This window comes from Sturnus vulgaris, chromosome 18 (assembly GCF_052056855.1).
Source record: "Sturnus vulgaris isolate bStuVul1 chromosome 18, bStuVul1.hap1, whole genome shotgun sequence".
Lineage (NCBI taxonomy): Eukaryota > Metazoa > Chordata > Aves > Passeriformes > Sturnidae > Sturnus > Sturnus vulgaris.
In genome coordinates, this window is record NC_142260.1 from 4,694,441 (window position 1) to 4,720,229 (window position 25,789).

At 55.4% G+C, this 25,789-nt stretch overlaps 3 protein-coding genes across 5 annotated transcripts; 1 reads left to right on the forward strand and 2 right to left on the reverse strand.

The window, feature by feature from the left end:
• Positions 1 to 1,521: 1,521 nt before the first annotated feature.
• CNTF (ciliary neurotrophic factor) lies at positions 1,522 to 5,608 on the reverse strand. Its single transcript, XM_088175640.1, has 2 exons — positions 4,657 to 5,608; positions 1,522 to 4,433 (listed from the first exon to the last, which is right to left on the reverse strand). The coding sequence occupies exons 1-2, from the start codon at positions 4,768 to 4,770 to the stop codon at positions 3,960 to 3,962; spliced, it is 588 nt and encodes a 195-aa protein (XP_088031766.1). The 5' UTR covers positions 4,771 to 5,608; the 3' UTR covers positions 1,522 to 3,959.
• A 138-nt stretch (positions 5,609 to 5,746) lies between these two features.
• On the reverse strand, positions 5,747 to 20,024 carry ZFP91 (ZFP91 zinc finger protein, atypical E3 ubiquitin ligase). 2 transcript variants are annotated; one of them, XM_088175639.1, is made up of 11 exons: positions 19,648 to 20,024; positions 18,970 to 18,995; positions 13,751 to 13,966; positions 13,503 to 13,539; positions 12,988 to 13,077; positions 12,534 to 12,656; positions 10,971 to 11,021; positions 10,363 to 10,441; positions 9,972 to 10,086; positions 9,402 to 9,501; positions 5,747 to 9,087 (listed from the first exon to the last, which is right to left on the reverse strand). In XM_088175639.1, exons 1-11 carry the CDS (start codon positions 19,989 to 19,991, stop codon positions 8,577 to 8,579), a joined length of 1,692 nt encoding a protein of 563 aa, XP_088031765.1. In that variant the 5' UTR covers positions 19,992 to 20,024; the 3' UTR covers positions 5,747 to 8,576. The 2 variants fall into 2 exon arrangements, with proteins under 2 accessions (XP_088031765.1, XP_088031764.1); XM_088175638.1 differs by having other exon boundaries at positions 12,988 to 13,080.
• Positions 20,025 to 22,811: 2,787 nt separating this feature from the next.
• On the forward strand, positions 22,812 to 25,762 carry LPXN (leupaxin). 2 transcript variants are annotated; one of them, XM_088175278.1, is made up of 9 exons: positions 22,812 to 22,965; positions 23,694 to 23,797; positions 23,906 to 23,961; positions 24,146 to 24,251; positions 24,317 to 24,469; positions 24,550 to 24,723; positions 24,793 to 24,874; positions 25,070 to 25,218; positions 25,295 to 25,762. In XM_088175278.1, exons 1-9 carry the CDS (start codon positions 22,953 to 22,955, stop codon positions 25,559 to 25,561), a joined length of 1,104 nt encoding a protein of 367 aa, XP_088031404.1. In that variant the 5' UTR covers positions 22,812 to 22,952; the 3' UTR covers positions 25,562 to 25,762. The 2 variants fall into 2 exon arrangements, with proteins under 2 accessions (XP_088031404.1, XP_088031405.1); XM_088175279.1 differs by having other exon boundaries at positions 24,320 to 24,469.
• Positions 25,763 to 25,789: the final 27 nt, after the last annotated feature.

Sequence of the window (25,789 nt, forward strand, 5' to 3'; positions counted from 1 at the left end):
CCCGCATCCCCTGTACTCCCACCCTGCCTCCTGGGACTCCTCCCTCCCAATGTCGCTGTACCCCCACCCTGCAGCCCCCCGTACCCCTAACCAGGTGCACACCTATCCTTGTGGGGACCCCCCAGTCCCTGTGCCAGCCATGGGACTCAGGGTGCTGGTGGGTCACAGGGACACTGCTCCAAGAGAAATGTGCTCCAAGAGCTTCTTCAGGAAGCAGCCTCCTGAGCTGCCCTTGACTGTGGCCCATGACACACAAAAATGGTTTCAAAGCCCAAGATTGCCTCATGTCTGAGGGGCACGTGGGCTGTAACCTCTGCTCTTGCACCCCAGCTCTCCCAGCTGCCTGCCTGGCTGCCCCTGCTGTGACAAGGGCACCCCTGTGCTATGGCAACCCAGCCAATGCTGGCCCTTCCCTGCAGGCCAGAAAAACATTCCTTAGCTTGTTCTTCCCCATAAGCAGCTTCCCAGGGCAGCCCTGAATGGCAGGATATTGGTGACAGACTGGTCTCACCTCCTTTTGTGCTCCTATGCTCAGACACACCTAACACTGATTTCCTTGTATATTAAACACCTGGACTTTCCTGGTTTGGGAGAACTGTACAAATTGCCCCTGTGTCCCAGGTTTGGCAGCACAAGAAATCCCCCAGTCCATGGTCCACCTCGGCTTGGAGGTAACTCATCCCCAGGCAGGTAAAGCTCCTCTCCTGACAAACCTGTTTCCCAGGCACTGCCCATCCTGCTGAGTGCCTGCCAGTGGGGCTTGTGGTGAGAAACCATTAGACAAGATCCAAAAGAGAGGAAAAAAGCAAAGGGAAGAAAAAAGAGGAATGAACAGGTGGGGACTAACTGCGGTGATGCCAGCTGGCGGGCACTGTGGTGAGAGAGGATGAGGTGAACCACAAAAGTTCTCCTTTTTCCAGCTCACACTTGGAGAGACACGCGGGGCTACACTTGAGGCACATTTTCCTGCAAGAAGGGAGGGCCCCTGGCCCTTCCTAGGAAAGCAGCACAGCCACAGAGAGCCACTCCTCTGGGTTTTCACCTGCTCCTTTGAGGCAAACAAGTGCAGCCAAGGCTACGACGGGGAAACCCAGGGAAATCCTTTCCACTGACTCAGACAGGAGGAAAAGGCTTTCCTGCTATTAAAAAAGGAAAGTGTTGGTGAACATCCACCCACCCCGGCTCCAGCTCAGGATCAAGAAGTCAGAAGCCAGCACTGCAGTGCTGGCATGGGACTGTGGGTGAAGCCGTGGGACCAGCACAGCTGAATCCCACCAGCCTCTGGTGCCCTGTGGGCAAGGAGCAAATCCATTCCCACCCAGCACCAAGGCCTGAGGTCAGGGAGCAGCCTCAATCAGCTCAAATCCTTTCCAACCCCACAAAGCCCAGCCACACGTTAAATCCTAAAAACATTTATTATTTTAAAATTAAATACGTCCATGTGTTCCTTTTGGTGGCTCCATCCCTGCTGCAATTCGGGAATGCAGCCCTCCCTCTCCCCCCCCCCCCCCCCCCCCCGCCCCGCCTCCACTTCCCAGTTCCCACCAGCACTGCAAATCTCTTCTCTCTTCCCAAAGCACAAAGTTGGATGGTTTTGGTGGGTTCTCAGTTTGCAGGAGGCCATTGCACGGATCCTCAGCAGCATCAGCCACATGGGTACAACTGTCCTCCCCTCAAACTCCTAATTTCTGATTCCAAAGTGAACAGCTTCATTTGCCTTCAGCCATTCAGATCAACTTCACTTGAATCCGTGGCAAAGCAAATCCAAGGGCCTCCTGGCACCACAGGAGCTCAGCTGTCGGGCGCCCCTGTCCCTGCCAAATCACTTCACTGGTGATTCCCTCAGGGCTGCAGCTGAAAAATAGCATTAAATCCCAGCCAGCTCAGACGTCACCGCCTCTGCACGGCATGGTGGGGGCTGGCTGGCAGGGAAAGGCTGGGAGCTGGAGCCTCTTGCTCAGCCAAAGCATGGAGGTTTGGATTAATGGAGTGCTTTTTCCCATTGTTTCTGGTCAGGGTGGCCATTCCCGAGCGTGGTGCTCCACAAATGCAGGCGCACCCAGCTGGCAAGGTAACAGGGAAGAAGTAAAGAAGGTTGCAAAAGGCCAGGGATATCCCTGGGGCAACACCATCGTCCACCTTGGGTCTCCGTTGCTGCTTTCACCCTGGAGTTGAAGTGCAGCACCGAGCTCAGCTCTCTGCCAGCAGCTGATGTGGGAGGATCGGGTTGCAGCCTTGGCCGGCTCCCCGGATCTGAAGGTCACCTCCTACCCGGCCTGTGCTGCCGGAGAAAAGAGGTCTGTTCCCACCTGATCGGCTGGTGAGGTTCAAGGACATGCTCCAGATGTCCCTGCCCACCCCCGGGAAGGTGAGGAGGGTGCGAGCACCCGGCCACTGCTGAGCTGGAGGGTGCAAGGGGAGAAGAGCAAGGTGGCTTCAAGCACACAGCAGTGGGCAAGAAAAATACTTGTCAGAAAAGGGACTTGCTTTGATTAATCCTGAAAAAAAAAAAAGGCCAGAAATTGTTATTCCCGAGTGCAGGGAAGCATAAAGATTGAAATAATCCAGTCTGAGCTGCAAAGCTGAGGGCAGGCAGTAAGTGGTGATGAAGAAGGTGCACGTTCTTCCTCTCAGGCATCACCCATAAAAAACCAGACCCCATCAAACCACCCTTGCCCCAGCCCTGCGGCCCGGTGTGGTCAGTGGGGCGGGCAGGATGGCACTAGGGGCTCAGGTTTGGGCTGCTCTTTGTGCTCCCAGAGACCCCGTGCCTGTGCAGACACTGCTGGTGCTGGGGCAGGCGCTGTGGCCGCTGCTGTCCCAACCTGCCACCACAAAGCCGCTTTGTGCAGAGCCAGCCGGGCACGTCCCCAACCTCCTCCCTGCTCTGTGGCCCTGTCTCCCCCCATGCTGCCTGTCCTCTCACAGGGAAGAAGGCAGTGCCTCACCAGGACAGGGCACAGCCCCTGTAACCCATCACCTCCTCCTCATCCTCCCACCATCTCCTTCATCTTCCCCATGACCTCCCAGTGGGTCGCATCCCCCCAAACTTTTCACCCCACTGGGATGGGCCCTTTCCTGGAGTGGGAACTGGGCAGCCCGGGCTCTCTGGTGAGGCTGACTCCTCCAGCTCCCCCAAGAAGTACATCACCCTGGAAGATCTCCCAGCCCTTTTATTCACTCAGCAGCCAGCAGCCATCACATCCAGTCAGCAGGAGAACCACGGCCCAGGAAGCTGTGAAACATCTCAGCACTCCACAGGGTGAACGATGTGGATGGGGCTGTTAGATTCTCCCATGCCATTCCCAGTCCTAAAATAAGCCCTGTAGGCACTAACCTCCTTGCAGAAGGGCTTCTGAATCACAGCTAAAAGATCCACTTTCAGTTAAAAAATCCTCTCCATTATCATGTCCAAGCAGTTAAGAATGCCCCTCCTGATTGCTCCCCCCCCCTCCAAAAAGCCCCCAAGCAATTAGAGCAGAAATTCAATGAGCAGCCAGCCGAGCTGGGCAGAAGGAAAGTCCACGTGCAGGAAGCCAAGCATTGTGCCTTGCAGCTGGGGGGCAGGTCCCAAGACTCCTTTCACCAGGTGATGCTTTTCTGTCCCTTCGCTCCTGCCCTGCATCCACAAGAGCCCCAAGGCAGCATCTGCCTGCCATAGGCAGTGTCCAAATTCCAAAGATCAAGGGCAGTAACGCTGGTCACACCTCTAGGCCTTGGGGCGAGCAGCAGAGCTGCTTCCTCGGGGATAATTCAGCTGCCCAGCAGGAAGAGCCCAAGGACCCCTGAGGATGGACAGACTGCAGTCTGTGCCTCAGTTTCCCCACGGGGAGCAGCACTAAAAGCACGGGCATTAATGACATGGTCCCTCCCCTCCACATCCCCTCCCTCGCTCTCAGCCTGAGAGGGTGGGCAAGGAGCCCCAGAGGCACCCAAGACCCCCCCACCCGTGCTCGCCTTCACGGGCTCTCGGCCAGGCCGGGGGCCGTGCCGGTGGCCGGGCTGGGCTTGGCGAGCTGCCGCAGGTCCCGCACGGACCTCACGGCCCACTGGGCCAGCTCCCGCAGCACCCCCAGGCCCCGCAGCTTCTGCTCGAACAGGCTGAGGCGCGGCGGGGGCGGCGGCCCGTCCCCCTCCTCGCCGGGGATCCCGCGGCTCTCCAGCCGCAGCAGCTCCTCGAGGTGGTAGGCGAAGGCCGAGACCTGAAGCAGGACGGCCGCCAGCGCCCGGCCCAGGCCCGCGTCCGCCTCGCCCAGCTGCTCCCGCTGCTCCTCCAGCATCTGGGCCAGCAGGGCGCGGAAGGCCCGGTAGGCCGCCAGGTTCTCCAGCAGCCGCTGCGTGCCCGTCTGCTCGTCCCAGCGCTCCACTGCTGCCAGCGGCACCCCCTCCACTGCCGCCACGCTGGCCGAGGCGTCCAAGCCCTGCTGCTCCACCTGCAGGGTGAGACCCGCCGGGGATCAGCGGGGGCAGGACAAGCGTGGGGGAATCCCCAGCACTGAGCCCTGCAGGTGTTGGGGCCGTGCGAGCCACCCGAGTCTTGCCCAGGTGTCGGCAGGCCCACATCCATCAGGGCTCCGTGCCCCATCCCTGCCACGGGTCGGAGTCCTCGCACCCCAGATCCCAGCAGCGCTCCCAGAAGGAGCAGGGCAAACTCACGTAGGCGTCCAGGAGGTCAACGACATCCGCACGCATCTTGCCGGCCAGGCGGATGCCGCGGCTGCAGAGGTCGCGGCGCCGGAGGGCAGCGGAGGGGCTCTCTGCGGCCGCCATGCTCCGGGCAGCTGTCACGGCCACCAGGCTCCGGCCGCAGCACCCGCCCGGCCCGGCGAGGACAATCCCTTGCTGAGCTGGTGCATTCCAGCCGGGAGCTCCGCTCACACGTCCGCTGGCCTGGCTCTCCCCCTCTTCCGTGCCTGGGGCCTGGCACCACGCTGCAAATTCCCGCCTCTGGGATCAACAGCGACAGATTATTTTCCTAATTCCCCCACGCATCGCTACTCCAAGTGCCTTGCCCAGAACTGTCTGGCCCGGCAGCAACAGGCTCCCAGCCCTGGCTGACCCACTCCTCCCTCCCAGCCACACAGTGAGATTAGCAGCACGCTAAGCTCATTCCAGAGCGCGGGAAACCTCTGCCGGGAAGAGGTGAGCAAAGCCCGGACATTGCTCAACACCTCAGCCCGGGCAGCCGGCTGGAGCCTGAGCACGACCAGGCAATGCTCGAGGGCAGCCCCCAGGCTGGAGATCCCATAGCAGCCCCAAACCAAACTGCAACCCTGGCAGAGGGATCTGTGCCAGCTGCTTCTAACCCCCCATTCCCAGAGGGGTCCTGCCCTAAACAGGGGCCGCAGATAGGGAAAGGTAACCCAGCCAGCCCAGGACAACACCGGCCACCCCACAGGTGAGCTGCATGCACCAAGACAAAAACAGCCCTTCGGGTTGGGTTGGTTTTTCCTCAGTATGTTTATTTTAGTTATGCATTACCCAGATCAAGAGTGAGAAAAACCCCAGGAGTTGAAAAGCAGCTTCCCATGAATACCACAGTGTGCCTGGCTGGGGGGTCCCCATATGCCCAGCAGCCTCCTTGCCACCCTGTGGCTACTGCAGAAGCTGCTGAGCTTGGGGAGCCCCTGGCCACAGCAGCCCCCAGCCCGGTGGCCAAGAGCCCCCAAAGTGCTACCCGTGCCAAAGGACCTCGTGCCCCCTCCAATCCCTCCCCAGGAGGAGAAAAAAAATAAATACAGGGGAAAAAAATACAAAAAAGTTTATTGCAAACTACTACAATAATTTATTGAAGCAAACTGCATGCGAGTGAAGGAGGGACATCGAGGAGAGGAGGAGCTGCAGGAGGGCTGTGTCAGTTTTAGGGCTTCAGAGGGGCGTGGGAAGGGAGCTACACATCTCCTGCATCAGGGGCAAGCAGGCTGTGGTTAGAGGACAGACAGGCACCTGGCCACGGCCAGAAAATGAAAAGGGAGAGCTACAAGAGGTGTCATGGAAGGACAAGGCAGGGAGCGGCAGGCATCAGAAGTGTTTGATTTTGCAGCCCAGAAGTGCAGCGAGGGGTGAACCCTGCTCCACTGGGGCGGACGTGGGACGAGAAAGCCTCCCCCAGCCCGGTGCCAAGTGCTGGGTCACCAGAGGTGAGCAAGCCCTTGGCCCAAAGGCCTTTCAGTGCCATCCCGCGACCAACAAACCCCCGAGCTCTCCTTTAGTGTTCTGTGCAAGGCTCTGCCCACCCCACACCTCCCACAGGTACAGGGGCTGGCACAGACTCAGCTCCAGCAGCACCATGTCAGAAGGACACAGCCAACCTGCCCTGAGGGCCACCACGTGTCCCCAGAGAGAAGCCAGACACTGCCGCGGGTGAAACCATCAGAGCTGGGCTAACTGCTGGCCTCAGTGTGCTGCCCCTCTCTAGCCTGCAAGGGGAGGGGACCAGCTGCCACCCAGAAAGTTTCCTGCTGGAAACCACAGTAAAGCAATCCAAGAAAGACACTGGATCATGTCAACCGAAGGAACTGGTTTAGTTTTAACACCATTCCACCACGGACCTGCCACCAGGCGTGCAGGGCCTCCACGTGAGCCAGGCTGCTGCCACAGCGTAAGGACGTGGGATGCCCACACCCAGGGCACGGGACACCCAACAGCTCAGCCTCGATCCGCCCCAACACCAGGAAGTGCTTCGACTTGCTCTGACAAAGGTATCAGTGTAAGGGGGGAGGGAGGAGGGAGACAGGGGGCAAACAAGGACAAGCAGCCTGAGAAAAGCCAGCATGTTTGAGCCACAGCTGCATTTCCAGGCATCACAGGGGACAGAGTGGGTGTTCAGAGTCAGTTTCCTGTTAATCCAATTAAATTTCATGTTTTATTGCGGTTTTCCAGACCCCAGGTACCCGATTTCATCAAGCTGCTGTGTGCTACAGACCAACTCAGCTGATCTTGTGCTCAGACAAGATACTTCAGCTCTGCTCCCAACCCAGAAACCCAACCAAAAAAACAAGCAAACAAACAAAAAAACAGGTTATTCTTCACCTCTTCCAAAACCGCTACGAATTCAAGGCCACTGAATCTCCATACAAAGTTTCAGAAAGAGCAAAAAAAAAAATCCAAGTCTCCATAGCAGACACATCTTATCCTATGTAAACTTTTCCAAGGGCTCAAAGCTGCCCTAACTACACCAGCAGGCAACACCTGACCCATCACACTTCAGGGAAAGCTGGAGTGTCTGTGCAGAAAAGAAAAGCTTTCAGAACACAGCTACACAATCCCCCCCAAAATGAGGGCAGGGAGAAATGCTGACAGCCCCTTAGTCCCACATCAATCTATTGCCTTGGATAAACAAGCCTGAGAAAACCATATCCAGTCCCTGCTGCGTCTTTGTCTAGACCTGGAAAGGAGAGGCAGAGTTGGATGAGGAGCACCACATCCCCCAGCAGCAAGTAGCTCACGGCTGTCCCGAGTCACAAGAACAAGTTCCTGGCTAACAACGTCCTTCCCCGAAAGGCTGGAGGCAAAATAGGCCTTTAATGCAAGAAGCTCACCCGGAGCTGGGAGGGAGGGAGAGACAGCCCATCACTCACCTCATCCTCCTGCTAACACGCTGCTGCAGAGACTCCCACTGCACACAGGCTCTTCTCCAGGGGCTCTCCCTCTACTCTGGAAAAGCTGCGAGACACATCTGACTCCAGAGCGCTGCCTTCACCTCGGCTCTCCCAGCTGCCGGCACGATGGCACTGGAGCTCCCCTGCACTGGAGCCTCCTGGGAAACAGCCTGAACCCCTTCCACCCCCGCCCCCTAAGAACAGAACTAAAAAATACCGACCCTTTTTTAAACAATAAATAAGGAATCTTGTTACCACAACACAAAAACGAAGCATGTTCAAAGTGCAAATTACTGTCGTCAAACTGGGATGCTCCTCCTTGCCTCTCCCACGCAGGGCTCCTGTAGCCCCCGGGCCTCTCCAAGCAAACATGATCTATGAGCCAGGGCGTTCCCTCCCTCCACTCCCTGCCAGGGCTGGAGCAGGGGAGCGCGGTGGGAGCGGGACGTGCACTGCTGCTTCACAGCTCACCCTGCCGAGGGGCTAAAGTGCCAAACTCCCAGCCCCGGCAAGGAAGGAGGAGACTGCAAGGACCAGAGTGCAGTGGTGCATAGAAGTCGGGACCAGGGGCAGAGGGAGTCCTAAGGAACTTCTCCAGAACACATCCAACACTTTTTATCTTGCCAGCGGGGCCACGCCAAGGAGCCAGAAAGGCAACTGCTCTGGGGTAGAGTGAAGGGTTTCGGCAGTGCCCCCTCCCTTGGAGAAATCCACCGCTCAATCCAACTTGCTCTGGCAATGGCAGCACATGCCCCTTTCCACCAAGGGGCCGTGGGAGAGAGAGAGAAGTGGTTGGGAGAAAGAGGATGTGCTGTGATCCGCACTGGAGGGGAGCAGACCCTTCAGTTATTTACTAGTATTGTAAGTTTTGTTTAACTTTCCTCTCTTTCAGTAAGTGCCTCCTCCTTTTTTTTTTTCCTTTTCCTTTTAAATACAGAGTCCCAACTGTCCCAGCACCCAGGTGCTCCCCTGCCACTAGGGCCCAGTGGAGTCTGAATCTTCAATGAGCACCTCTGTGCTGGCTTCCAGCATCTCTGTGTTCATGACCAGCCCCTCTGGGTTCGCGCTGCTGCCGCTGCCCACGAAGAGCTTGCCGTCAGCCACCAGGCTCACGCGCTCTGCCCCGCCACAGTAGGGCTTTGGCATTCCCTCTGAGCTCAGCAGCAGGCAATCTGCTGGGGGAGCACTGCCCAGGGGGTCAGGGAGCAGTGGGAGGCCCTGGCCATCTGTGGGTGGCACGATGGCCTCGGGATTAGTGCCCAGGATATCGGTGCTGGTGATCAGGGCACCCGCGTTGGCAGCCAGTGCTTCAGCAATGAGCACTTCGGGGTGACTCTTGGCTTTGTGGGCCACGACGCTGTCCTTCTTCTCGAATTTCTTGCCACAAATATTGCAGGAGAACTGGTAGAAGGAGTCTGCATCGTGCTTCTTCATGTGCCAGTTGAGGGAAGCCTTCTGCCGGCAGGTGAATCCACAGATCTCACACCTGGGAGGGGAAAACGAGGATGTCACAACAAAGGGACATCCACACGCGCTCATAGGGACACTAGTGGTGAGGTGGCAGCCTAGGAAAACAGCAGGGGCTCACTAATGTCACTGCAGCTCCAGCTCTGATTTTATTTACTGAGGGCTTACATTGCCCAGATCCGCACCAAGACACTGCCTCGAGGAGCAGGTGACACAAGCACGTGTTCAAAGAGAGTCAGGACACCAGGAAAAGGCTCTAGCCCCGACTTCAGAGCTGCTCTGAAATGGGTGTTTTGGGGAGCAGGAGGGCAAGGCACAGGCAGAGTTACTCACTGCAAGGGCTTCTCGCCCGTGTGGATCATCCGGTGCACTGCCAAGTTGTGGGAGCTCTTGAAGGCCCGGGCACAGTACTCGCAGATGTAATCCCTTTGATCTGAAAGACAACAGCAGTTGCAGTATTGCTCTCCCATAGACCTGCTCCCTTTCCCAACTCTCAGAGGGTGCAGGTAAAGCTGCCCAAGAAGGAGCAGAACTACAAGTTCTGGGAGGAGCTGCTGATCTGGAGAGGTGAGGCATGATTAAGACTCTCCTAAGAGCTAATTATCCACTCTGACCAACACTGAAAGACTGGCAAATTGGGATAAATCAGACTTATCTTTAGAGGTTTATTCCTCTACAGAGCCCCTGAGTGATGCCTGCCAGAAGGAGAATAAAAGCTCTATAGTCTATTTCTTTCATTTACTTAAAAGATGGTAATCCAGAAGACAGTAATGCCCTGATGCTGCTGCAAATCTATGCCACCTGACTTGACTCTCCCCAGAAGTCCCAAGAGGCTTTCCCTTTTCCCCCTGTCTGTTCACTGTCCTGAAGAGGAGTTTGTATCTATTTCCCATCCCCCTGTACCTGTGTGATGTTTGGCATGCCGCAGGAGCTGCTTCTGGAGCCGGAAGAGTCGACCGCAGGAGGGATGAGGACACACGTATTTTTTCTTCAGTAAGTGCTGATATTTTATGTGATGCTGGAAAGAAAGAATGGAAATTTTCAGACTGTTCATGGCTGAGTGAACAGCTGAGGTTCACTCAAGTTTAGATCTCCACTGGAAAATAAAACACACACGGACATCCGGCATCCTGACAGACATTCACACACATGGCTACAACTAGCCACAACGAAATCTTCCAAAATGACAGTATCAGGAAGTGGTGTGAGTGCTAGTGGAGGTTTAGTTGCCTGTTCCAAGCACCCCTTCCCTGCCCTCCCACGTACCAGAGAGGAAGTGAACACCCCCACCAACCTGCAGGTACCGCGGGTGAGCCAGGACCGTGCCGCAGCCTTCCATCTCACAGCGGACGTACTGGATCGGAGGCTTCTTCCTGGGAAATTAGCAACGAGAGGGGCAGAGTGCTTGGCTGCTTCTATGATCAGGTGATTCTATAGATAAAGATTCTATATATATCCTATTTAGAATCACAATTCTCTGTGTCTGTGAGGGGCTGATGCGTCTCATGCCACAAATAGCAAGTGCAAGCACAGCAAAGCACGATTGCTCCAAAACCCCTGCCTGGGCTGTGACAGAGTTGCTGTCCAAGAGCCACCTCTTCTCCTGCCACTACTTGAGGGCTCTCCCTAGAGCAGGGAAAACCTCAGGAGACCCAGAGTTCCCAGAGTCTTATTGCTGGACAATGCCATGGGAGGGATCAACTGAGAAGTGGGGAAGAGGCTGGCTCACTTGGAAGAAATCAAACCAACATCTACAAGAGAAGGAGAAGACAAGGTATGCTGCTATTCTTGTTTTTTATTCCCTCTCAAGCATAGAAATGGCTTTGGGACAATCCACGTCTACATGTAGGACACATGGGAAGGAAGTCTGCAGAACAGAACTGGGTTGAGAGGATCACCTACCTTCTCTTGGGCAGCCTTGGGCTCTTGTCATCCTTTCTCCTCCTTCCCCTCCTGTAACAGGGATACAGAAAGAACTGAGAGAAGCTTCTTTGCATCAGCAGTGGGCAGAGACTTTGAAGTTTACGCTGCATTGCCTCATTAGCTGCATGAAATAAATGGTCTAGAAAAAACACTGAGTGCAAGTTGGAGACAGATTCAAAAGACGGGGAATTCCAGAGAAATAAATGCTTCGCATGGTTTGCTTTCTCAATATTTTCCATTTCCGAATGCATTTTTCATAAACATGTAATTTTGCCAACACGGTCTAGAACTGAGAGTGCACCCTATTTCCTCTGCTCTGCTGGGGAACATTCCACACCATGGGAAAATATCCACCTGCCTGATCAGGAAGAACGGGATTAATGATCCAGCAGCTATTTTACAGGCCTCTGAATTAGGTACAGCAGCTTCCGTACCCGTCAAGACAAAAATCTAGGCTCTGTCTGAGCAGACCTGTGCTCACACAAACTCCAGCCTCCCAAGCCACAGCTCTGCCCAGCTCTGCCTGCCTGATCCCATTACTGCAGTGACACTTGGAGCAGATTGATGGAAGTATTTTCTAGACTCTACTGAGACATCTGTATTGATGGCAAGCCAGGAACATGCTGAACACACACTCAGCATTCAATCCAAGCCCTCAGAAGAACCATAGGTTTGATTATGCACAAAAAGTAGTGTCTGATTCAAACAAAACCTCAAGCCTCATAAAGCAGTCTCCAATAGACAAAGATGTTCTCAAAATATCAGCCTCCTCACTCCTCTACACTGTGAATCAGCAGCAGCACAGAACAGCAAGGGAAATTACACCAGCAGTGTGCAGCAGGTCAGCAGAGGGAGCCCGGGCTGTTCCAACCACTCAGAGAGGAGCCGAGCTTTCTTTTTTTCCCCCTCACATTATCCCAAAGAATGGTTTTAACACAGTCACATAAATCAATCTCTCTCTGTTGCCAGGAGGAATGCTTCAGCCATGAGTTCCAGTGACAGCACACCCGAAGCTGTCCGGGCCACTGGCGACTGACTGGGTGACAAAAGTTTGTTGTTTTACTTCTCGACAGCCAGGGGAAAACAGCTGATTTTCCTGAGCTCTGGTGAGGTCCCAGCTGTACAAAAAGGACACTTACCACACACAAAAGTATTCCAGTGACAAGATATCCCAGCGTCTGCCCCCAGCACACAGTAGGAATGCTGCCCTCTCCCACTGGCTTTCAGGATGCACTGGAGGCATCACAAGGAACCCATTGTAAGGACACCCTGAAGTATTTCCCACTGTGTGGTCACACCCAGGGAGGCTAACCACAGCATGATGAAAAACCCCCCCACTTAAGCTAAAGTCTGATTTTTTTGTGGCTGAACACAGGCAAGATGTGAGGGCACAGGATAAACAGTGCTGCCCCATCAGCTCTCAGGCTCAGAGGAGAAGGAGGGGGATGGGGAGAATAGACAACAATCAAACACTGTTGTACACCAGCAAGAATGAAAAACACACAGTACACACTGGCATGTGTAGCTGCAGAGTTTACTCACTTTCTTGGTGGTTCTTCATCCTCCTGAAACTCGTTCTCTTCTTTCACTTCCACTTTAATCTCTTTCTGCCTTTCTTTTTCCTCCTTACCCTTGCTAGCTTTTCTCCTTTGCTTTGGTGCTTCCCTACAAAGACACAAATATAACACATTACTCCAAAACTCTTCTCACTGCCTGCTGTTTGCAAAGATGTAAACAAAAACTGGACCCAAGTTCAGATATATTCTTCAAGTCCCACTTTCAAGCAGAAGTAAGAACCAGGCTTAGGGAGGCACCCAGCAAGGCTCTAAAGGCTTCAGTTCCTGAAAGAAGAACAGTTCTGGCCAATTCAGGTAATGTTTAGAACCACTCCACCAGATCAACTAGCACAGGTGCTTTGGGGCATATTAAGCTAATTCAGGTACATATCCATATTTTTTTGGTCTAAATCCCCAGTAAGTACATAATCCAAACATACTTCTCTAGGTGGGGCTTGTAGGTCTCATCTCTGGGATCATCTTTGAAGGGAACTTCTTCCTCACTGATGAGCATCTCCTCATCATCATCACTGCTGGGAGAAAAGAGGAGACTTTGGCAGCAACTGCTTGGCCCCTGCTGCAAGAATATCTGTGCACCATCCCCAGCACGGGAAGGACACTATTACACTTCCTCATCCACCATGACTGGGGAAAGGTAACAGCTTGCACTGACCAAGGGGCACAGTGACAACCCAACAGGCCGGGTAGAGCTGTGTCCTGAACCCACCTACCCACAGCAACAAAGCTACCAGCTGGAACGCCCAGATTAAATCTTACTATCATTTCTCCACAATATCTCCTGACATCTGTGCACACTGGAACTGCAAAGGCGAAGGGCCAAAGGAGACAGAGCTACTGTCAGTCCCACGGAACATTTTGCACAAGATTTTCAAGCAACTCAGGCCCACCTCGAGACACTGACTAGGAAGAATTACCACAAAATAACATGTCTTACCTGACTCCATCTGGAGGCTGATGCTCTTCTGTGACCACTGAAAGGAAAAGTCACCATTAGGTTTCAAAGTGTGTTCGCTGCAGTGAGCTCATCTGTCTCACGGTACCTCCGTCGACATTCAGAGCCGGGAGTGCTGGTGGCAGAAGGTACCCGTGACAAGCAGCACCACGCCAGCACCAGCCACACGCCCAGAGTGACACCCACAGCTGGCTCCCTGACAGTCCCCAGGCCTTCCGTGTCCCACATACCGTACTCCAGCTGGTCAGCGTTGGGCTCTGACTTGCAGATGAGCTGCAGCGAGTTGGCCTTGGATCTGGAGGTGCGGGAATTCTCGGAGTCGCGCTGGCGAGTGGCGGCCGCTGTCCGGCTGCTGCGCCAGCTCCGGCTGGGCCGGGCTGTGCCCGTGGGAGAGCCATGGCTGAGCACACTCGACTCTTCCTCCTCTTCCTTCTCTTCTTTGGGAGCTGAAACAGGCGTTGCAGGCTCTTTCATCGTAGTAGAAAACGCCTGAATCCCGCCATTAAATCACAGCTTAAATCACAGCAGCCCCTGCCTGCTGTGGGAATCTGCTCAGTCCTCTCTGCTGAACCAGGACACTGCCCAGGCCCTCACCTCAGCAAACCTTCCCTCAAAACTCTCCTCACACTGCCCCTAAGGAAAGACACTAATATTTAAAAGAAGATTATATTTCCCTTGGATAAAGACTTCTAAGATGATGATTTGCTGGCTCTAAGCACAAGAAAAGAGACACTCATAAAGCTCAGCAAGTGCTTTATGAAAGACCAGCTTCAAAGTTGGGCCATGTGCAAAGTTATGTTTTGAGAATCCCCCAAACATATACTTCACTGGAACTGTACACCTGGCAATATCCCTGAGGGATCTGAGCTGGATGTTTCTGGTGCTCTGCTAAAGCAAAAAGCATCACAAACGCTGTTAGCCTGAGGTCTCCACACTTATTTACAGCTTGTACAGGTGGTTTCCTTTTGGCTCATGGCTGGTCTCCAAACATGCTTTGGCAAGATAACTGAACTAGCTGAAATATCTTGTGAGCAAGTTAATCCCTTAAAAACTAAAATTCCCAAGCACAGTTAATTTGATCTGGCCTTTTGGTGCTTGCTGTGACACTGGGCCTTCAGGAACTCAATGTCCTTTCAAATGTTACAGATGATCACAGAATGGTTTGGGTTGGAAGGGACCTTAAATCTTATCTCGTTCCAACATCTGCCATGGGCAGCAACACCTTCCACTAGTTCAGGCTGCTCCAAGCCTTGTCCAACCTGGCCTTGGATACTTCCAGGGATGAGGAATCCACAACCTCTCTGATTCCTCCCAGCCTGCAATCTCCAGTTTTGCATCAAGACTTCTGAACCAAATGATCCTTTTTCTCCTAGCACGTAGTTTGCTTTGCATTACTCACTGTCTGCTCCTTGATTAGCAGGGTGGGAATAAGCAACATTTGGCTGGAAAAGTCTGACTGGAATCCCGGATGTGAGGCATCACATTGTGTTGTAAACCATCAAGCTGCTGTCTTGCATGTATAAACCTCACCATCAGAGCATGAACTGCACCTTCTTGGCTTTCTTTAGCAGATCTCAAGGTGACTGCTGCATGTTCTCAGTCCTTATGGTGAACATCTCAGGTTTTTGAATGCTAAATCAAACTCAAAGACACTTGAAACCATCCTCTAGAAATTCCCCCCTCAACCACTATCGTGCTGCCAGGGATAGCACACACTGCTGCTTTGGAAAAGCTGTATTCCCTTGGAAGACTAGGCACTCAGCTGATTACTTATCATTATAAAAATCAAGCTCACAGAGCTGAAGCAGACCTGCCTCAGAACACACCTGGACAGAGCACACCCCTGACCCAGCAGCTCTGCTTCCTTCCTCTAAAGTGAAGGTCTTTCATAAGCCTTTTCCCAGGATTTCTCCTTCCTACTTCCTCTGCTTCAGCATGGCTGTCTAACAGATTAAGGGCATTTTTACATGCTGTGAATACCCAGGTACCTCCCAAACCCCATCCCTAGGATATGCAACAAGTATTTACTTTGAAACAGAAATCACAGTGATACAGAGGTATGAGCTGAAAAACCTTCTAATTCTAGACCCTCCCAACACGGTCCCTGGTCCCTATCCAAGAGTCAGGGCTGTACCAGGAAACTTCTGTCTGTCAAGTGTTCAGCTGCAGGAACAGCTGGAATCAGCACTCACTAAAGGCCTTGCCCAAAATATGAGAAGTTCTACATTTGGAATAAATTTTTGTCTCTTTTTCCTTCACAAAAATAGATTATAAATTGTGAGCAAACGCCAGTCCCTGGGAGAAGGGACAGAAAAGGAAACCTGGAAGGACACTCACAGTGAAGTTGTGGCTTTGTTTAGACAAGCAAAAGACAAGGCTCTGGGCACTGCTCTGCTTTTCAACAGAGCTGAACTTTGATTTATAAAGCATTACTGACCCTGCAAATACTTCCAGAAAACACATGTGTGCAATTAAGTGAAGGGAAAATAAACTATTAATTGCTAAGTTAAAAAGCTGTTATAAAAATAAATGCACCACAACATATGCACACCTCTGAGATTTAAGGCAGCAACCACACAACGGATAAGGCACCAAACACCTGGGTTTATAATGGCAGGAACAAAGATGAAACTCGGGAAAAATATCCAAGTGCAAAGCTCCATCAAAGGGCTCTCCCCCACCAGAGCACTGTGGAACTGTACAGATGGGACACAGGAAAATCCTCGGAGGGTTTGGGCAGTTTGAGCTATCTAAATTCTGTGCATTTTTATAAGGTTTGGTTTGAAGTAATGACATTTCTCTCTCCAAACACTGACAAAGCCTTAAGGGAAAGCAGTCAGTCCCAAAAGGAGCATGAAGCATTAAGATTAAAACTCTTAGGTATAATTGTGAGTCCTCTCTGTACAAATCCATTTGGTACTACCTGAGTCTTGTCAAAGTTTTCAATCTTTTTTTAAATCTGCCAAACCTGACCGTTTTCTTAGCAAAAGCCCTGGATTTGAGAATGGGCTTCCAGGGAAGTGACTCTCCTGACTAAAATGAAAATTATTCCCACAAGGATACAGAGCACTGCGGGAAGCCAGACGTGAATTCTACTACACAGCCACTGTAGCTACACGAATTCATTTGTAAGCTGAGATTAAAACGTTCTACTTATGCATCCAATATTCCTACAGGCACAAGTTGGGAAATCCTGCGACTGCATGACTAAGCAGGCGACAAGGAATAGCCAGGGAACACAGGCTGACACTGCAGCTGGCCCCGTGCACGCCGCTGTGGTGACAGTCACGCTCAGGCTGTGACACACACACACGCACCTTCAGCTCTCATCTCCCTCTAAACTCCCCGTCAGACCTGCACAGCCAGAACTCCCAAGGGCATCCTGGAGAAGCCTGATCCCATGGCTCTCTACCATGGCTGTCCCAGGGAATATTCCACACTGGTTTTGGCTGTTTACAGTAAAGGCTAATACTGCAATGCAAAAAAAAAAAAAAAATCACTTCCATATCAGGGAACACAGAATTCCAAGCCTGCACCAGAACCGCTCAACACTTTATCCCAGCTCCATCCAGGGTGAAAGGACAAATGGGATTGTGCCTTCCAGACTCACAAGGGACTCCTGGCTACCAAAAATCATGTTGTGCAAGGAAAGCTGCTGCTTGCTAACACTGGTCTGGCTCCTTCACAAACTTCTGCTAAAGCCCAACAGGAGGAGGAGGAGGGAGAAGCCCCTCTCCTGCTCCAGCACAACCTGTCCAAGGAAGACACTCCTCGGCCTGTTTCCAGGTCCTCTGCAACCAGCACAAGGTGCACAAGGGCTCCATCCAGCGTGCAGCCAAGACACAGGAGTGCAGCTTCCTCACTTCTGTGTGCTAAAAAACAAACCAGAAACAAACAACCCCCGCCCCCCACAGCACAGATTTCCTCTGGCCCAGAAGTCAGCACTTCCCAGTGCCAATTTCCACGCAACTATTCCTACCATCATTTTGGCTGCAAATCTAATCGGGAAAAAAAAAAGAAGTTTAACAAACACTTTTCCACTCTCACCTTCAAGCACAACCAAAACTCTCAGAGCCCAAGTTAAAGGCTAAAATGGCTTGAGTGCAGAGGGCCCCCAAACCTGGGAATTTCAGTCTGAAAACTTTCACTTCCTGGGGTAAAAATGGGAATATTCTGCCCATTTTCTATCACTACTAATAAATATTTCTCTTTAAACAAAAAAAAAAAAAAAAAACAAACAAAAAAACAACCAAAAAACACCAAAAAAAAAAAAACCCCAAGCATGACCATTAAAGTCTTTATTCTATATCCCTATGAAGCTAAACTTTTGTAGACATTTCAGCAAGTCTGCTTTGATGTAAAAGGCTAAAACTCTGACATTCCCTGCCCACCCTTTACACAGTGAGGGGTAAATACACACAAACAAGATCTGGGCTCAATACACAGTGGTTAATTCTGTTTCAGTCTGTAAAAACACACCTTGCCAGCTGGAACTGTGATGGATTTCCACACCCAAATGGAATAAAGACTTGTAGGAAGAAAACTAAAGAGTTACCAAAACACGAGAATAACAGCATCCTCCGAGACACAACTGCTGGCAAATAAACCCGGACAGCTCCAGGAGAAAGGGGAATTCATCTGCACAGGTGTGTGACCTCCTTTCCTCAGTGCTTCATTCTGCCACAATTCTCTGGTGCCAGATCACAAACAACACTACACAAAGCCCTTTACCTGGACCTGTTTCAGAAGTCATAACCAGGTGAGGAGAAAAGCCCTCTAACTTTTTTTTTTTTCTTTTTAGGTTGGGTTTTATTTCTTTTTTTAAAACAAGGAATTGATAAATAGGTGCTCAAAATTCACAGTGTGCACTGGAAAACAAAAGTTCTGCTCCAGCTCACAGATCCTCACAGTTGGGGCTTTTGTGCTTTTGTGTTCTGACCCTACTCACGCCCCCAGTTCTGAATAATATTCTCTTCCACCCCTGAAGACATCAGCCTAAAAAAATCCATAATGCACTAAAGCTAGAAAAGAACTAGTGTGAATGTCTGAATATTCTGATTTCCACACAACTTTCCCAGGTCTCTAGAGGATCTACTCCTATATTTCTGAGCACAGAAGAGAAGTGAACTCAGGATTTGCCAACTACTTGGGACTGCTGTGCAACAAGAGTTGTCAAACTATGGAGCAGCCCAGCCTCATGCTCCCAACAGCCATGGAAAGCTCAAGTGCTTTTTGGGACAGTAAGATTTTGCAGGTTGGGCACGTGCCAGCAGCAACAGCTTATCACAGTTCCACAGTCTTGAGAGAGACTCGGAAAGAAACTCCCCATCACTCAGCACTAAAATACTCTTTAAAAGGAAAATCCACAAGGAGGATTTGGCTAACCCGTGGGATAGCCCAGACTTTCTAGGTGGAACACAACACCAGGAGTGAGTAATTCAGCTCTTACCTTTACCAGCGACTTTATCTGCGCACCTGAAAAAAAACACAAAAACAAGTGTAAGAGCCAGACTCTATGGGATGGGGGCAGCAACAGGGAACTGAATGATGTAGAGATGAGCCCCAGTGCCTTTCTATGGGATCATTATTTTCAACCCTTCATGCCAAGATGGATTGTTTCAGCTGCAGGAAGCTGAAGGGAACTATAGGAATATCCAGCAGCAAAGGCCCAGCCAGGCCCAGGAGAGTTATGACCGACCCAGGGGGATTTTGTGCTTAGAACACGGCAGAGCAGCTGCACTTCCAAAGGCTCCGGTGTCCTGCTCAGGATCGAAGGTGCAGCGAATGCAGCATCTCCTCGCGGGAAGGTAGATCCCACCACCTCCCTCACCCAGACCTTTGGCAGACGGGGCCAGACCGCGCTGGCGCCGCGGGGCACCGGGACAGCGGCCGCTGCCCGAGGGCGCTGCGCAGCCGGCGATTCCCGGGACACTGCCCTTCCTGGGAAGGGACCGGCGGGGCCGGCCCAGCCCGCCCGCAACAAAGGGGCGGCGGCGCGGGGCACCCTGCGGCCGGAGACGGCCCCAGGGCCTGTGCCCGTTCGCGCGGGTCGGTCAGAGGTCGCCCGCAGCCCCCCGGCCGCGATCCCCGGAAGGCGCGGGCGGAGCCCGGTGCTGCAGGGACTCACCCGGCCCGGGGGGCCTTCCTGGCCGCGGGCGGCGTCTCGGCGGCGGGCTGCTCGGCGGCGGGCCGCGCCCCGGGGCTGCTCCGCCGGCGTCGGGGATACTCGGCCTTACGGCGGCGGGATGCGGCGGCGGCGGCGGCTCCCCCCGCGGCCGAAGCGGTGCGGCCGCGCTCCCGGCCGCCCCTCAGCACCCGGCTACCGCCGGACTCCTCCCCCTGCTCGGCGGCGGGTGGCGGCGGCGGACGGCGGCGGCCCGAAGCCGGCGGCCTGTCTGCGGCGGGCGGTGGTCCCGGAGCGGGCGGCGGCTCGGCGGCGGCGCCCCCCGGCTGCTCGGTGCCCGCCGGCATCGGGGCGGCGGCGGCGGCGGCGGGGCCGGGACGGCCGCGCTCCACCCTCGGCCGGGCACGCCCGCCCCCGCCGCCCGCGGCCAATCAGCGCCCGCCGCCCGCCTTCACGCGCGGCCCCTGCGCCCCGCCCCCTGTCCGCGACCACCAATCCGCGTGAGGGACGCGAGGGACGGCCCCGCCCCCCAGGCCCGAGTCCCCCCGCCCGCCGCGCTCACGCCTTTCCCCGCCGCTCGCGCGCCGCCTAGCCAATGGGCGGCCCGGCCGGGGCGGGATCCGCCCCCCCCACCGCCGAACGACCAATCAACGCGCTGCTCCCGCGCGCGCCGCGGACTCGCGCCGCCTCTCGCGCAGGCGCTGCTGTGGCCGCTGCTCTCGCGCTCCCGCTCCCCCCCCAGCCGGCCCCGCTCGGCGCCCACTCGAGCGCGGCCCCCGCGGCCGCCGCCCCGCAGGCCCCGCCGCCCGGACCGCCCGTCCGCCGCGCGGCCGCCGCCCGGCCCCCGGCACCGCCGGGCTCCCTACCGCCGCCGCTGCCTGCGCCCCTCCGCCTGCCCCCGGGCCCCTTTGCCCCTCGGGCGAGGCCTGCCAGGGGAAGCCGTTCGCCGCCTCGCCCCACGCGGCCGCTCCGTGCCGCGGGGCTGCGGCGCCGCCCGCGGTACCGGCGGGGCCTGACGGCCGGGCCGCTTTTGGCTACCGCTTCTCCTTTAAGAAAAAAAAAAACGCCCCGTCGGGCGGCGGGTGAAAGTCGGTGACAAAATGGTGGCCGGCTCAAGGGGGGCGGGGCACACAGCCCTAGTCCCGCCCGCTTCCGTCCCGCGGTCGCGCATGCGCGGTGTCTGCCGGGAGTTGTAGTTTACCGGAGCTGAAGCAGTGCCGCTTCCCCGTTGCCGGCTGTGTCCCCGTCCCGAACAGCGCCTGGGCAGGAAGCCCTGGAGCAGCTGTGCGGGGGGACCCGCCCGTGGTCTCCAAGGCCGGAGTCCCTCCCCAAAACAACCCCATCAGCGCCTGATTCTCCCACAGGAGCTGTACGTTAAAGCCACACAAAACCCCAAAACTTCGCCCCCACAGACGCTGAAGGCGCCACCCGGGAGCGGGTTTTGTCACTTTGTCCCCTTCCCTACTGTCCTAGCTGCCTCGATGTCCATGCTCTTGGACCTGGCACAGTATTCCCTTGCCTTGGGTGCAGCGGGATGTGACATCGGGCCAGGATCAAGGGCTTGGACTGGGGAAGAGGAGCGGGGTGTGCTTGCTCTGGAGCGGAGGCTTTGGCTGATCTTACCCACCGAGAACAAAGGGTAACACTTCCCCAGAACAAGGTGCTCCTCATCCTGCCTCGGGAGACAGCAAAAATCACAGGGGTTGGTTCAAAGAGCCCGCAGTGTTCAGCTGGAAAATCCTGTTTGTTGAACTGGTTCCAGCAGTGAGAGGGCTCCAAGTGCCTGGTGCTTCCTTCTGCTTCTGCATTTCAAATCCTTTCTGGTTCTGCATTTCAAGTCCTCAGCTCTGGTATGCTCCTAGAAAACAAAAGTGTGTCCAACAGTTCCTGAGAGTCTGCTAATAAACCCCCTCACTGTTGAGAGCCACGTTCCCCTGACCCAAACACTGGGAAGGAGGAGAATGTCCGTGCATGAAAGTTAAAGAAAACCTCGGGATCCTCGCACAGGGATTCCTTCTGTCCCTGCTATTTGTCAGCCCCATGCCAACCTGTCCCTGTCATTGTCATGACTGATTTCCCCTCTGCAGGCCAGGCTGGGGAATTAATTCTTGTTAGAACAGGGGAGCAGAGCTCAGGGCAGGGCACAGCTCAGCCTTTGGCCTCTGGGTTCTGTAAGGACAAGTTTTAAGAAGTTCCAGCTCCAGATGCTTGTGTGCACTCAGGCTCACACATCACTAAATCAGTGAGAAAGCTAAAAATAGCCCCAAACCTTCCGCAGGCAGGAAGGTTCTGTTGTGTGCAGAAAGGGAAGCGCCTGACACAAGGATCCCATGGCCAAGCAGTCCTGAGGAGTGACACCAGCAGCGCCTCCTCTCAGCATTCCTGGCCCGAAACACAGCCCAGACACAGTGAGTTGGTGTCCCAGGGGCTTTTCCTGAGGCGGGGCTGGGCTGGATGTCCCGGCTGTGAGCAGGCGACAAAATGGTGTCAGGAATGAAGTGACCCCTGAGGTAGCTCAGGTCCAGCCTGTCCCCCCTGTGGGGGCTCATCAGGGCCAAGGCAGGGCCAGCCTGACCTGTGTGGACGCTGCTGCCTCTCCACAGAGAGCATAGAGTCTGTGGCTCTTAACCTTTGCTTCCAAGGTTTTTTTGGCTGGACTAAAGAGGAGCCAAGCTAGGACACGGTGAGGCTTTGTGGCCAACGTGACAGAGATGTTGTTGGTCACCTACCAAACACCCAAACAAGAATCCAAAGGACACGCCAAGCCAAGTGCACCCACCTCTGGCATTAACATTCCCCCAGCCCCTTGGAGCTGTTTCCACATCTACTGCCTGCTCCCAGCAGCATCGATTTCTCTACCGAGAAAGGGTTTGCTGATACCTGGAAATCGATGACAAGGCTTCAGAAGCGTCTCCCAAAGGCAAGGTTCTGCTGGAATGTGACAGCATTGCTCCATCATGCTGCCACAAACCCATTTCCACCCAGCACAGGGATGCCGTCAACTTGTCACATGTGGCCAGTGGCCTGGATCCGCCGGACATCCACATCTTGGCTTCTGGAGCTCCTTGGGCAGCCCATTGGCCAGTTTCTCCCATCTCCCTCCCCATCCTGGGCTGTTTGTGGCTCTCTGTGCCCCAGCTGTGCCAGTCACACGTAGCATGAGGCACGCAGCCCACAAAGGAAACTCTGGGTGACAAACCCTGGCAGGGGGGGCGGAGGCGAGACCGGAACAGAGCTGGCGCAGCCTCGACTGCCATCTCAGCACCTCGGGGTGCTGCCCCTGCTCTGGGACCCCACACCAAGGCAGGATGGAGGATTTGGGTAAGTTGGGCCTTTCCGGAGCTGATCCTGCAGCCAGGCCTGGCTTTGGGGTCACATTTCCGGGGAGCCTTTTCCTTCCTGTTCCTCGGCATAGGGAGGGGATGCTGCTGAGGGGCTGCCGTGGAGCCCTGTTCCCTCCTGTGCCTCCCCCATCCCAAGGGTCCAGTGGGGCCGGTGGTCGAGTGAGCATTTGGCTAAAAATGGAAGCAGGAAATGGGCTGTGGCAGCACCACAACCCTGGCTGCACCCAGCAGGAGCTGAGAGCCATCCTTGGCCTGGGGTGGGGAAGCCAGGGTCAGGGAAGCAGCCACACTGCTGGGGGCATTCCCTGTTTCCCAGTGTGAGGGATAGCCAAGGCAGAGAGGTGAAAGCGGAAAGGAAAAGTGCTCGGCCCACCTTGGGGGAAGTGGTGCTCTCAACACGCAGGCTGGGCCCTGTGTGAGCCCAGGGTGAGCTTTTCCCTGCCAAGGCTTATGCTGGGTCAAGTTGAGGACTGGCAGAGGATTCTTTGCTGGCCAAGGATGGTGTGGGGGGCAGGACTCTTTGCCCCACTCTTTGGAAAAGTGGGCACATCCTGCACTGGGATGGGAGCCTCAAGGCCCCTCGGGTTGCTGGCAGCTGGCCAGCAGGACCTGCTGTGAAACTCCTTTTGCTCCTGAGATTTTGGGAGTGATACAAGATCTCAGGGTGGGCAGCTAGTGGGGCCTGACCCAGGTGTCTCCGTGCAGATGCTTTGCTGGCAGAACTGGAGCAGAGCTCCTGCCTGGCCTCCAAGGACCGTGCACTGCAGGAACCAAGCTCCTGCCAGGATGCCCAGCACGGTACCCAGAAGGTAATGCCTGAGCACAGAGACCCCTCAGGGTCTGGGGTGGTGGAGCTGGGCAGGGGAAGCTGCCAGGGGAGCACCTGAAGGCGCTCCCACAAGGGCTTGTCCTTTCAGGTGCCACTGCCGCCTCGAGCTCAGCCTCCAAGAGAAGGTTTGGATTCAGTGTACAGGTAAAAATGGCCATGGGAGGGCAAAGCTATCTGAGGCTGTCCATTCCTTGCTGGGATCTGCCATCCAGGGTCACCTGGGACAGATTCTGCATCCCTGCAGTGGCCCATGTTGGCAGGGGTGGAGGGGTCTTGGTCTCGGCCTTGGGGGGGACACCACAGCATCTCCCCTCTCTGCCATGTCCAGCACCCCGGTGCGAGACCCAAAGCCACTGCTCCCCTCACCGCCGCGCACGGAGGCCGCCTCGCAGCTGGATGAGCTCCTGGCCGACCTGGGCCACACACAGAGCAAGGTGAGCCTTGGGCAGCAGGCTGGGGGGCTTGGCCCTCACTCAGACCTCACCATCCTCCTTCCCAGCAGCTGATAGCTGCAGGGCAGGGAGCTGGGATGCCCGCAGAGTCCGTGCTGGACAACATGCTGGACAGCCTCACCCGGGACCTGCAGGAGCTGGGCATCACAGCCGCACCCGCCGGCATCTGCGCCGCCTGCTGCAAGCCCATCGCAGGCAAGGTGAGCCCCTGCTGCCACCCCAGCACCCCAGGGCATCCCCCCGGAGCTTCCCTCACAGCCCTTCTGCCTCCTCCTCGCAGGTGCTCACAGCCCTGGGCAAAACCTGGCACCCCGAGCACTTCACCTGTGCCCACTGCGGGAGGGAGCTGGACAAGGGGCCCTTCTTCGAGCAGGGTGGGCGGGCGTTCTGCGAGGAGGATTATCACCAGGCCTTCTCCCCGCGCTGTGCCTACTGTGCCGGCCCCATCCGCGAGGTGAGTGAGCGACCCCCCGGCCTCCCCTACCACCACCGGCCAGCCCCCTCACCTCAGCTTTTCCTGCAGAAAGTCCTCACGGCCCTGGAGCAGACCTGGCACCCCGAGCACTTCTTCTGTGCCCACTGTGGGAAGGTGTTCGGAGATGAAGGTATGTCCCAAGGAGCAGGTGCAGGGGTCCTGCCCCATTCCAGGTATCCCCCGCTCTTGCACTTACTGCCCCATCCAACAGCTCCCCATGGTCTCTCCCTTGCCTCCTGTCCTTGGGTGGCACCATGTCCATGTCCCACTGTCCCCAGTGTGAGCCATTCCCAGGTGGGTGCCCATCCCAATCCCCTCCCTACAGGGTTCCTGGAGCGCAACGGGAAGCCGTACTGCCACCAGGACTTCCTGGCCATGTTTGCCCCCAAATGCCAGGGCTGTGAGCGCCCTGTTACGGATAACTACCTGTCGGCCCTGCAGGGCGTCTGGCACACTGAGTGCTTCGTGTGCACGGTGAGTGGGACGGCAGGGATGCACGTAATGGGGGTGTTCCCGGGGCCATGCCAACCTTCCCCTCTCCTTCCTCTAGGAGTGCCTGACTGGCTTCAGCAGCGGGTCCTTCTTCGAGCTGGAGGGGCGGCCGTACTGCGAGCTGCACTTCCACCAGCGGCAGGGCACCATCTGCCACGGCTGCGGCCACCCCGTCACCGGGCGCTGCATCACGGCCGCGGGGCGCAGGTACCACCCCGAGCACTTCATCTGCAGCTACTGCATGCGCCGGCTGCAGAAGGGCACCTTCAGCGAGCGCGGTGACAAAATGTACTGCCAGCCCTGCCACGACAAGCTCTTTCTCTGAGGCCCAGCATCAACATGCCTGGCGTTGTCCCTGCTGACCCAAACACGCCTCATATCCCACCCATCAACATCCCTGGTACTGGTCCCACTCAGCCAACTGTCCCCAGCCTTGTTGCTGCTCAGCCAGGTATCATTCCTTATTCCCCTCCCTGCAAACATCCCTGGCATTGCCCCTTGGACCTGAAGCAATAAAATATACAGCCCTGCCTTTTCTCTGCTTACTCGTGGC

Coding starts and splice junctions, on each gene's coding strand:
- CNTF (XM_088175640.1), bottom strand. CDS start 4,770: ATGGCGGCCGCAGAGAGCCCCTCCGCTGCCCTCCGGCGCCGCGACCTC. Junction 4,434..4,656: donor TTGACCTCCTGGACGCCTAC/GTGAGTTTGCCC, acceptor CTCACCCTGCAG/GTGGAGCAGCAGGGCTTGGA.
- ZFP91 (XM_088175638.1), bottom strand. CDS start 19,991: ATGCCGGCGGGCACCGAGCAGCCGGGGGGCGCCGCCGCCGAGCCGCCG. Junction 13,540..13,750: donor CGCTGACCAGCTGGAGTACG/GTATGTGGGACA, acceptor TTTTCCTTTCAG/TGGTCACAGAAGAGCATCAG. Junction 10,442..10,970: donor CCAAGGCTGCCCAAGAGAAG/GTAGGTGATCCT, acceptor CTAATTTCCCAG/GAAGAAGCCTCCGATCCAGT.
- LPXN (XM_088175278.1), top strand. Junction 23,962..24,145: donor GGTTTGGATTCAGTGTACAG/GTAAAAATGGCC, acceptor TGCCATGTCCAG/CACCCCGGTGCGAGACCCAA. Junction 24,470..24,549: donor GCAAGCCCATCGCAGGCAAG/GTGAGCCCCTGC, acceptor TCCTCCTCGCAG/GTGCTCACAGCCCTGGGCAA.